General features: G+C 35.7%; 2 protein-coding genes across 3 annotated transcripts; one reads left to right on the top strand and one right to left on the bottom strand.

Annotated features, from left to right (window-relative positions):
• Positions 1-2,451: 2,451 nt before the first annotated feature.
• Positions 2,452-5,680, bottom strand: LOC132186816 (uncharacterized). Its single transcript, XM_059600893.1, has 3 exons — positions 4,806-5,680; positions 3,913-4,033; positions 2,452-3,202 (listed from the first exon to the last, which is right to left on the bottom strand). The coding sequence occupies exons 1-3, from the start codon at positions 5,367-5,369 to the stop codon at positions 2,664-2,666; spliced, it is 1,224 nt and encodes a 407-aa protein (XP_059456876.1). The 5' UTR covers positions 5,370-5,680; the 3' UTR covers positions 2,452-2,663.
• A 1,762-nt stretch (positions 5,681-7,442) lies between these two features.
• On the top strand, positions 7,443-11,853 carry LOC132186815 (flap endonuclease GEN-like 1). Of its 2 annotated transcripts, XM_059600891.1 has the most exons (8): positions 7,443-7,769; positions 8,154-8,330; positions 9,006-9,176; positions 9,511-9,692; positions 9,843-10,089; positions 10,283-10,418; positions 10,579-11,051; positions 11,365-11,853. In XM_059600891.1, the coding sequence occupies exons 1-8, from the start codon at positions 7,575-7,577 to the stop codon at positions 11,605-11,607; spliced, it is 1,824 nt and encodes a 607-aa protein (XP_059456874.1). In that variant the 5' UTR covers positions 7,443-7,574; the 3' UTR covers positions 11,608-11,853. The 2 variants fall into 2 exon arrangements, with proteins under 2 accessions (XP_059456874.1, XP_059456875.1); XM_059600892.1 differs by lacking the exon at positions 9,006-9,176.
• The last annotated feature ends 116 nt before the right edge of the window (positions 11,854-11,969 follow it).

Below are 11,969 nucleotides of genomic sequence, written 5' to 3'. Positions count from 1 at the left end.
TAATTTATCCAATTAGTTTATTTTGTTCTGTTGTTGAGATTATCGAATTAGTTGATCAGTCGCTTTGAATAAAGAAAAACACAAACAACAAGCATGCATGGCGTCTTCTCAGCCGATCGAAGTGGTCCTCCTTTCCATTCTTCTCAGAAGATCGAAGGATAAAATCTTATTGGCAAATCCAAATAATCAAACAAAATCTCCATCGCTGTCGTCAAAATACAATTCAACGTACTCTCCAACTTGTTTAGTTTTTTGTCACCGCCACCGGCAAACATATGTACTTAGTAAAACCCATTTTCCCCCATCGTTGGCCGCTAGCTCCAGTGTCCAAGAACAAAACTCCGACGATCGTAGACCAAATGGTCCCTTCTTCTTTTTTGATCCTCATCAATACCAAACATCATATCGTTTTAAGCAAGAATGTTGGATTTTCAGAATTATCAACGGTCGGCAAAGATCGATATGTTCATGCGCATGAATTGAAAAAAAGAAAGAAGGAAAATCAGCTACTACAATCACAGCCTCAAAGAGAGCAAAGTGGTCCTTTCTTTGATCCTAAGCAATATACCAAATATCATCTTTAGGCAACATTAGTTGAAACTCAAAGTCGCAGCCTAATTAACGGTAACATTTTCAGATTTAAGAGCTGTCAGGAAAAAGCTGTGCATGCCCATGAATCAAGAAACAGGCTACAAATATTGTGGATCATATGGACCAAGATCAGGCTACAACCCCGGTACTCTCTAATTTACCCTGGCTTAAGTTTGTGATTTAACAAAAATAAATAAATAAATATTTCACTGATGCGATTTAGGGTTAGCAATTTTTTGACATGGCTCGTGAATCTGACATGCACTCAATACAAAATTGGCGTATTAAGATTGAAGGGTGTGACTTGTTAAATTAAATGGGTCGGATTAGAATTGACTTATGTAGTCTTACACAACCTAAATCTGACATGAAATATAATGACTATCAATTTTTGACACAACCTGTAAACCCGATACGAATTCAACTCAAAATTAGTAGACAATAGTTGAGTGTCTGACCCATTTATTTGAATGAGTTAGATTATAGTTAATTTAATATACTCTTATACTTATACCTTAATACGACGCAAATTTAACATGCGAATACGAATCTAGACTAGATTATAGTGGTTAGCAATTGTGTTTGACTGGAGGTTTTAGTTTTAAATTGGGAGCACATGGTGATCGCATACAGAATTGGAATGTACTGGGGAAAGAGTTTTTATACTCTTGTACCTGCGTAGAAGTTCTTCTACCTTTGATAGAAAATTGAAGGCACGAAAATTGAGTGTATTGCTGAATCGATGGACCAACAAATTGTTCCAATTGACTTGTTGATCAATTAGTATATTATTTTCTTCAATGCCGTAGGCCAGATAGATCAATCTCTCTCTCTCTCTCTCTCTCTGTATATATATATATATATATATATATATAGATTGATCCAAAACTTCAGGGTGGGTTCATGTAGCCTTGTGGTGCACACAAAGTGTAATCATACTTCACACACAAACAAGAATACCTATGCAAATAAAAAATGAATAAAATTAAGAATAGCTACGTAACATGACCTCCTCCAGAAAACGTGGCACTTAGGGTTAAAATTTATAATTAGACAAATAAGATTGTGATAGGAAATAAATTAAAAATTTGGAGGTTTGTATAAGGATGGATAGTAGTTTCCCAGACATGTCACATGTTATAAATTGGAAAGTTATGTATGCCGATACACTAGGCTTTTCTTGGAGACTTGGAGTTGATGTACAAGAGCACGAGGATTGCTAAAGTGTCGACTAAGATTAGACTATGATTTATAATTTGAAATACTTACTTATGCACTGAGGTTTTTTGTTTGCTAGCTGGTCACGTGAGCGGGACTAAATAAGATGGAAAGATTATGGTTACTAGTTATGTTTGTTAACGTATTTTTTGTTTTTAGCTTCAAAAGTATTCTGGTGTGGTGTGACACAAAGGTAAAAAAATATTTTTTGTGGTTTTATGAGCGTTTTGTATTTGAATTATTTTTTATTGTTTTTATTTTGAAAAAAGAAAACAAAAAAAGTTAACAAACAGAACCCAGATTATTATTATTATTATTGGTCTTTTTGAGGGATTTACTAGAATGCAAGTGTTTGGCTTAATGGGTTGGACATGAAGTTGTTATTGGGCCTAACATCAGGCCACTGCTTTGCCATGGTCCATGGAGGTTGATGTCTAATTGAAAGAGACATGTGAACCATTTTTCCAATGTCTAAAACATGCTGGACATCTAAAGCCCACTGGCATGGGACAAGATTTTTTCATGGACCATTGTGTCATTTTCTGGGTTAAATCCAAAAATAGTACAAACATCTATAATGACATAAAAAGAGAGCAGGATTTCACCCATTTTTCACAATTGCAATCCCATGCATTAAGCATTTTGCTGGCCATTCTAACATGCTGAAAAGAATTTCTCTTCCTCATTTATTTATTTTTTCACAAATGTTTAGCATCATCTAATGCTACATACACCCTACAAAAATGTGCATGAGTCATGCCCTCATAAGAGTTTCTTCTCCCCTCCTCACAAGCCAAAATTAAAATTTCCTGAGAAACAAAGCTGGAAAAGAATCAGATTAAATTTCACAGCATTTAACGGTGTAAAAAGAGATCAACCAGAACCTCATCCATCAGACACCCTAAAACCCGAGTCTCAATTTCCAAAGCTATCTTCTCTTGCTCCTCCTCAAAGCTGCTCCACCTCTCTCTCCCATCCATTTCACTAACATAAGCCTCCTTCTTATGCTCTATCCCCCATTCATGTAACCCATTATGATCCCCCTTCATCCATGCTTTTGCGATGCTTACCATCTCGCAATTGAACTCATCATCATCATCGTCATCATCCTTCCTACTCTGGCATCTCTTGCTACTCATCAATTCATCACTAAAGAAATCAAACAATAGTTTTTCCACCTTGGCCTTGCCAATATCAACTGAACTTGTTGCTTTGACATCATTCAACAGCTCCCTCACATTCTTTTCAATTTCATTTTCTTCTTCTTCTTCTTCTTCTTCTTCTTCAAATCTGGTATTTTCTTCCAGTGACATCCATTCCTCCAGGTCGAAAGGCTCCAGTTTAGCAAGATTCTCAAACTGCTGGATCTTTTGCATAAGATTTTGTCTTGTCCCTGTTAGAAAATCATAGATTCTTAGCATTTTGTTCTCATGATGCAATGCCAAGGATTTGAAACCCACAAGCATACACACAAATTTAAGGAAAGCATTATAATTCCCAGAACAACTAGGCTAATTACCCACCAATCTTTCTCTCTTCACACTGTCACCGATTAAAAAAAAAATGTTTTTAATGGACACGAAAAAAAATGAAGGCCCCTATTAGAGCATAAAGACGTGTAGCAAAAAATGACAAGGAAAAGATGTGTTAATTAAATTCCTAGTTAATCTATAAAGTTTAAGTTAATAAAAACTAGTTGATTAAAAAAAAATTCACATATGGGTCGAAATTGGGTTGACAATTTTTGATATGATCTGCGAATCCGGCCAAATTCATACGAAATTAGTATGTTAAGATTAAATGACGTGACTTATGTAATTAAATAAGTTGAATTAATGTTCATATATGTAATTTTATATACATGCCTCGACTTACAACTTAAATTGTCTTCTCCAAGAAGAGGCAATATGTGAAATATTTTAATTCACATGGAGTACTTGAAATAGAGATTAACCATGAGAGTGAGGGTTTGAAGTTCGAACTCACACTTTAATATTATGTTAAACTCATCCCTTATCTAAAAAGATTTAAGCTTAAAAAATAATAATAATACTAATAATAATAATAATAATAATAATAATTAATTATTTAGACGGAACATACTCTCGACACCGGCAAGGCTTCGGGTAAAAGACGAGAATGGGTCCTTATTATCTCCATCTTGAAAATCAAGCACCGAAACTGGGCTTTGTTGTTCTTTCTCATCGCACGTTGTTGTCTCTACCTGTTAGAGTTAATCAGGCCAATCCAAATCAGTACAAAATTATAACAGCTAGAACATATAAAGAAATTACTAGAATTGTTTGTCTACTTAGATTTTTTTTTTTTTTTATTTTTTTTTTTTTAAATACATAATTTTAAAGTTGATCGACAATATCATAGGACCAAATGAGATAAAAGTAAAATAAAAATATAATTTATAGCATTTTTTATTTATTAATATATTTATTTAAAGAACATAAAACAAAAACACACAAATAAACATAGTCTATAAACAACTTCCTCATTCCTCGTAAATGTGATATAAACAAACTTTGTGAATTTGTCACAAATGAGATAAAATCACAAAAAAAAATGTGACAAGAGCCACGATGGATCATAGCGATCTAGTGTTAATATATATTATATGAGAAATGCTATATATCTCAAATTTTATTCTCAAAAGTTGGTTCTTAAATGATGTGTCACCATCCTGTGAGTTGGTGATACACTTCCCAAAATCATAAATCTTAAGTAACACATCGTTTATAAACTAATTTTAAGAAGAAAATTTGGGATGTGTAGTACTTTTCATATTATAAATGTGGTTAAAGAAAAAGTATTTTAAAAAATAATAATAATAAAAGAAAAAGAAAAAGACATAGGAAACCCAATAGTCAATAGAATCTTAGCGGGAGAAACACAATGATATAAAATTAAAGTAAATCATCCAAGGACCCTCAGCAGCAGACACAAGCAATATATATATAGACGCGACGCAGTAAATAATTGCTCACCTCGGGGGCCACTGAAGCCGCCTCCACGTAATTCCTACCGACACATTGTAAATATTTTTTACCGAGATGAACCTCGGTTTCACCGTACTCCTGAGAAGTACTGCCCCAGGAGGGCGGTAAATACTCCGAGGTAAAGTCGCTTTCGCACCAACTTGAGCCATTGCTGCTACAGGTGGTACTGGTGGATCCCGTGGTGGTGGTGCAGTGATGAGGGGAAGAAGCGAAATCCGAGGGCCGAGATTTCTCCTCCAGCAAGTCCCTGAACGATGCCCACCGCACAATGTCTTTGACTCTGACCGTAATTTTGATTTCACGTGGCTGGCTTGGCGGCCCGTGCTTTCTTGACAGTCTCCGCGACAGGCTTCTTGGGAAAATAGAGGGGGATTTGACGGTGGTGAACGGGAGTTTCTTGACGGCGTTAATCACGGCTTGGAAGGCTGAAATTCTGGTTGATGCAACTTTTGAATTCAAACGAAATGATTTAAACCCAGTTGAAGAGCATGAATCTGGATTGTCATTGAGGAAGTCTCTCAGCTTTCTAGGCCTAGCCATGGTTGAAGCCATGGTTTCAAGGGAATAAAGAAAAGGCTATGGGGGCTAAGAAAGTTCAGAACAAAAAATGGCTAGCTGGCCATGAAAGTATGAGAGTGAGAGTGAGAGTGAGAGTGAGAGGGGGAGATGTGAATTTAAAGGGGTGAAGAAGGTAAAGAAGAAAGGGAGAGGTAGCTTCCAGGTGGAGATCTCCAGAGAGAACTGCTGGACATGAAAAAATAATAGGAGGAAAAAGACAAAGCAACGTAGAAGCGTGGATGCTTCTGTTTTATGAGTTTGGAGATTATCTTAATTAATTTTCTGGTTGCTTGGACTTTGTCACTTGAGAGCTGAGAAGCATGTCGTCAGGGGGAAAATGGGTTGACTCCTCAGGTCGGATCACTTAACTGTCATCTGTGTCTGCTCACATGCATTTATTTGCATATTTGATTTTGTGATCCATAATATTAATTGCTTCCTTTTCTGGTGTGTTCTGTCTCTAAACATGCAGAGGCCTATTATGGAAAGTAATGTCACCATTGCATTATTATCACAACTGCAAATTAATTAAGACACTGCCCCCACACACTACTATGACATTAATTGAATCCTAACAATTTTTCTGCTGCTTCATATGCCTAAGCAAGTTTTTGGAATTTTGTTTATCTATTTGGACCGATAAATCCCGTAAAAAGTTAAAAATTATGTTAAAAATCATTCAATTAATAACACTTTGACGAAATAGTCTAATCAAACAATGATCGGGTGCAATAAAAATCGATACGGATAGTTCATTACACCTCGATCAAATCGGGTTAAGTTGTTCTAGGCTACATGAAAGTGTCACTTCAAATAGCATGTTGAACTACATTACCAAAATCATTATGAGAAATGACAGTTTCTGTTGCTTTATAATTGCATCTATAATAAATGACAATAATGTTATTGTTATATTGTTATATATATTTTCTCTCGCTCTCTCTTTAACTATATTACATTGAAAATTCTAGAAAATACTCACGTTTTACTCATTTTTTTCACTTTAACTAAACCTGCCAAAATAAAATATTCTAGAGATGATCTTTGCATGGGGTCGATGGGGTCCGTTTGGATACAGGTACATGGTAGGTTTACAATCTTGCAATCAATGAGACAGATTACATGAACTCACAAGATCTTCCCCCATTTTTTCAGTTTGTCCACTATCTCCTCGCCAGGTCATCGAGGGATTTGCACGTGGCTATTTCTTATTTTTTTTGCGACAAGACTGCACTACTCAGTTGACATTTTCAGAGACACGTAGACCCCATTGGTATATGGTATCCGATGTTGTAGTGATTGCAAGTGGTGGGAGGGGATTGGGAACCATTTACAATTAGGATGAAATTAATTTTCATATAAATTTAATATGAGAGTCGGCCACCATGTTGAGTATGGCATTAAACACTGCTGGTCGAGTATGAGATCAAATATGTTGCAGCTTTGTGGTCAGTCTTGAAGGAGATGACTTATATGATAAATTAAAATGTATTGATATTATGTATGAATATAATGTTAAGTCATTGAATACTAATAAATAAGTAAGACTGATAAGAAATAAAGAGTTACAATCGAGTTAATGTCAATGGAATTGACTGTGAAGTGTAATGATATGTTATGATTCGAAATAATTCACATCTTAATTTAATATATAAATCCTTGAATATACTTTTTTTTTTTTATAATGTAATTTTAGAAAATGAGTTTATTAGATTTTTATAAAGAGAAATGATTGGTGTCAATATTTTTTCATATTCTTCTATAAATTTAATAAATTTGTAGAGTCCACTATTAACTTATGTGAGGTTCAAAAATATAACGTTTAATTTGTAAAGATGAAATTAATATATATATATATATATATATATTAACACCAATCATTTCTCATTAAAAAACTGAAAAACTGAAAATTCAATTAAGAAAGAGAATGGGCCTGACAATCCCATTTAAACCTCCTTGCATGGGCTGGCTCAAGAGCTTAAAGAGTTGGCCCAAAATCCACATTTTGCCCATTCAATCACATAAACGGCACCAAAAAAACAGAAAAACATAACGGCGCATGTCCGTTCTGCTTCTCTCTTCTTCTTTTCTCCAAAACGATTAATACTATCACAATTCACAGTCATAGTCCGTACAACCCGAAACCCACCCTTTTGCCTGCATTTTCTTTTAGGACCCAGTTCGTTATTTCGAAAAGTAATGGGGGTGGGAGGGCATTTCTGGGACCTGCTTAAACCATATGCCCGACCCGAAGGCTCCGATTTCCTGAGGAACAAATGGGTCGCCGTGGACCTCTCCATCTGGATCGTCCAGCACGAGACCGCTATCAAAACCCATGTCAGAAACCCACACCTCAGGCTCACTTTCTTCCGTACCATCAATCTCTTCTCCAAGGTGCTCTTGAATTTCTATGTTCTCTCGATTTTGTTTCCTGTTTGGCTGCCAGAAAGTTAATATTTTTGGGCTTTGTGGTGCGCGGTGTGTTTAGTATGGCGTTTTACGGAGACCCTTTTGTTTTTTTGGTTTTAAATACTTTCTGTTTGTTTTGAAAGACTTGTCTAGGCTGAGTTACGTGCTTGTGTTCCTTTTGGGCCTTTTTTTTTTCAATATTATTTAAATTTTATATTTGGCCGCGTAGAAAAAGAACATAAGAAAAACGTGAAAGAAAGTTTTGGGTTTTTATCTAATATCTGTTGTGGTGTTTTGAGGTTTTGCTTATAAGTCATAGAATTTGATTTGATTTTTTATTTGTAACAATGGCAATTGATATTTTTGCAGTTTGGCGCTTTTCCGGTCTTTGTCGTTGATGGAACTCCATCGCCGTTGAAATTGCAGGCAAGAATTGCGAGATTCTTTCGTGCTTCTGGCATTGAATTGTCAGACTTGCCGGTGGCGGAAGAGGGTGTTTCGGTTGAGAGGAACAGTGCATTCTCAAAATGTGTCCGAGAGTGTGTGGTGGGTTGTTTCGTTTATCATAGTTACTATTGTCAGCTTATAAATGTCGTTGGAATTCTGGTTTTTCCTTTGATGTGCTTCAATCTATATAGTTTTGGTGATGATTCTCCCTTTTATTATTGAGGAACCTGGGAAACTGAATGAAGTTACAACAGTTAAAAAATTTAGTTTGTGTTTTTGTCAATGTTTTATTGTCTAGAAGATCAGCGGAGGGTATTCTGTGAGATTGAGGTTAAGTCACTGTACTTGTGATACAGAAACAGAAGGGTGTTAAAAGATTCAGATAAGATTAAAGCATATGTTACATTTGTTTTCCTTCTTTTCCTTTGGGTGTGTGCTTTGCGTGGGATCATTTGCAAATTTTGCTATGGTTATTGTAGGGTTATTCTGTAAAAGAAATTTGACGAATTTGTTAGTAACCTAGCACGCTTCCGCCCTATCATTTAGTTGTATACTGGGCAAACCAGCCTTCATATTTGTATTGCTTTGTGTGTCTTCATGTGGTGTAAGATCAGTTTAGCTCTTCTTGAAATTTTTTATTTTATCTTAAATCTAATATGGGGATCTCTTTATACTACATGCTGAATGCTTGTTGGTTATACAGCTTTCATATTTGATTTGTTAGTGATGCTTTAGGAATCTTTATCCAGTTATTAACTAGTAGTGGCTTGATAGGAGCTGCTTGAGCTATTTGGGATGCCTGTATTGAAAGCAAAAGGAGAGGCTGAAGCGCTGTGTGCACAGTTAAACAATGAAGGTTATGTAGATGCTTGCATCACAGCTGATAGTGATGCATTTCTTTTTGGGGCTAAATGTGTTATAAAATGCATTCGGCCCAATTCCAAAGTAAGTACAAATGCTTTAGGAGGTTTATTCATGTCAATTGAGCATTAGGTTTCATTTTGAAGCACCTTCCAATTAAGTGCTTTTAATGTGGTTGTTACATCTATGTGCTAGTTGTAGTTCATGGATTTCTTTGTGCTCCTATCTGTTCAGGATCAAACAAAAATCTTAATCTTTTAACTTTTTAAGTTTTGCAGTATTGTTTTTGTTACTTATAGAGATTTGACATTGCATTTCCATTCTTTCTTTCCAACTTTTTGAAACCCAGTGTTCTTTTTTAAGTTGTTTTTTGCCATAGCGTCCTTCTTGGCGAGCATGAGAATCTCATTCTTTGCAGGAACCATTTGAATGCTACCATATGTCAGATATTGAAGCTGGTCTTGGATTGAAGAGGAAACACTTGATAGCCATCTCTCTTTTGGTTGGAAATGACCATAATTTAAGTGGGGTGCAAGGTATTGGGCTTGAGACAGCTCTTCGTCTTGTCCAAGCTTTTAACGAGGATGAGATATTGAATAGGTGTGCTTCTTAACTGTTTTGATATGTCAATTCTTTGTTTTACTTTTATTTTTATTTTGTGTTGTTAATAATTCGTGAATGAATATGTCATGATGATGTTATGTTTAGTTGGGATTGATACCTTATAATGGAAGGCGTTAATTCATGCAGGTTACGCGAAATGGGCAATGGGGAGACTCCTCTGTTTCATGGTGATATCAAATCTTTAGATGATTCTATACCTAGTTCGAATGAGAGCTCACCGAAGATAAGATGTTCTCATTGTTCCTTCTGCGGACATCCTGGCAGCAAGAAAGCTCATTTTAAGTTTTCATGTGAATACTGCAGTACCAGTAAAAGTGAGGGTTGTATGAAAAAGCCAGAGGGGTTTAAATGTGATTGCGCCTCCTGTGATATGGTATGTCAAATTATTATTATTATTTTTTTTTGTATTGGTATGTCCTTATTGATTTCGATTAGTTTATTAATCTTTTTAAAATCGTCATAGCAACATTTTGGGATAATTTCAAGTTGCAATTGCTTCTCTATTGTTTGTGTGCAATGTGAGTTTTGTTTCTTATTAAAAGCATTTGATGGTGTATGAGTGGCAGTTACAGAGAGAAAAGGAACAGAAGAAGCAAGAAAATTGGAGAACAAAAATTTGCAACAAGATTGCACTGGAGTCAAATTTCCCCAACGAGGAGATTATTAAAATGTATTTGTGCAACAACAATGGTTATTTTACTGGTACGTTTGTTTGGATTGATGAGTCTTTGCTTAATTGGATATTTATCAGAAAATTGGTGTTAGGATATTGACATGGACTGAATGTGATTTTGGATGCTGAAATAATGCGTGAAATGAAAACTTTCCCAGATAAAAAGTAATTAATTACTCTTTCTAACAGCTAAAGACGGCCCTTGCATATCTTGGGGAGACCCAAAAACGGAAATGCTGGTTGATTTCTTAGCTTTTCATCAGCTATGGGAGCCATCTTACACTAGGCAGATGATGCTTCCTATGATGTCCACCATTTTCTTAAGAGGCATGGCTATAAATCCAGTAAAAACTTTGTTATATGGGCAGTATGAGTGTGACTCTGTACTGCGTGTGAAGATAAGATATGGACATCAATTCTATGTGGTCAAGTGGAAAAAAGATGTGACTGCCCTGGGCAGTGTTATGCATACAATCCCTTCTGAGGAGTCTGATATGCAACATGATGCTACAGAATTAGAGGAATCTCTTGATTTATTGGAAGAGTCCGATGGCCTGAAGGTTCATGTTGATGAGGGCTGCTGCTACCTGTTGACGGATGAAAATATGGACCTCGTTCGATCTGCTTTTCCAGAAAAGGTTGACAGATTTTTGCATGAAAAGGTATGATATTTTCCTATTATATCTTGGCCATTTCATCTCCCTTTTTACCCCCTTATTATCTGGAGTTTTTCTTAGTTATGATTGTAACGTAGATATTGTAAAATGAGGCCATTAAAGTGAAGAAGTCTAGTTAAATGTTGGATTTGGTGATAGTATTTTTGTGTAATAAAGGCTCCTAGCAGGTAAAGAGCAAATTTTTTTGTTCTTTTTTCAGGAAGTTGCTGTGCTATAAGCATACTGCATCATTACATTAACTCAGTCCTTACTTTTGGAGTTACAGCATTCTTAGTTCTCTGTGCTTGAAATTTTGCAGGAACTAAAAGAATTGAAAAAAAGAAAGAATTCGAGCTCAAGATCTGAAGGGACCAATGCAAACTCAGAATCAAAAAAATCAAGCAGTGTCCAGCTAAACATTACTGAATTCTACCGTTCAACCAAAGTACAAATTCAGGTAAAACCAGGAGAAGATCAGGGTGCTGGGGCCTTAGAAGAGAAGAGGAAAGTATCAAGTCCAAATCTTTCCAAGTCAGTGAGGCGTCGCCTTTTGTTTGACTAGGACATTTTAAGCTTTTTGGATCCTTCTCTTCAGTAGATATCATGAATTGATATCTGAAGTTTAGGATGATGAGGTCTATTTTTGTAATTAAGGTGATACTTTTATGTGATATAGGATAGATCCCGACGTTTTCCTCTGTTTCTAGTTTTGTGTAAAGCAAATTTCTTTTTTCTTTGTAAGTTGTTATCCTTGTCAAATTTCAATGCTTTGTTTGTCCAGGTTGATCTGATCAAAGTCCTGGTAATAGCGTCTGGGTGTTAGAACTAGTGCTCTGCTAATCAATGCAATGAGACAGGCCTATGATTGAAACAATGGTGTGAAGTACTTCAGCTTGTGCAAACAAATGGAGTGCTTTACTCCTC

This window comes from Corylus avellana, chromosome ca7 (assembly GCF_901000735.1).
Source record: "Corylus avellana chromosome ca7, CavTom2PMs-1.0".
NCBI lineage: Eukaryota > Viridiplantae > Streptophyta > Magnoliopsida > Fagales > Betulaceae > Corylus > Corylus avellana.
Note: the sequence above shows the minus strand (reverse complement) of the source record. Positions and strands in the feature narration are given on the sequence as shown.

Excerpts from the sequence above, each read along its gene's own strand:
- LOC132186816 (XM_059600893.1), bottom strand. The coding sequence starts at position 5,369 with ATGGCTTCAACCATGGCTAGGCCTAGAAAGCTGAGAGACTTCCTCAAT. Across the intron at positions 4,034-4,805 it reads CGGCTTCAGTGGCCCCCGAG|GTAGAGACAACAACGTGCGA; the intron begins GTGAGCAATTAT and ends TAACTCTAACAG. Across the intron at positions 3,203-3,912 it reads AAGCCTTGCCGGTGTCGAGA|GGACAAGACAAAATCTTATG; the intron begins GTATGTTCCGTC and ends ATTTTCTAACAG.
- LOC132186815 (XM_059600891.1), top strand. The coding sequence starts at position 7,575 with ATGGGGGTGGGAGGGCATTTCTGGGACCTGCTTAAACCATATGCCCGA. Across the intron at positions 9,693-9,842 it reads GAGGATGAGATATTGAATAG|GTTACGCGAAATGGGCAATG; the intron begins GTGTGCTTCTTA and ends TAATTCATGCAG. Across the intron at positions 10,090-10,282 it reads ATTGCGCCTCCTGTGATATG|TTACAGAGAGAAAAGGAACA; the intron begins GTATGTCAAATT and ends TATGAGTGGCAG.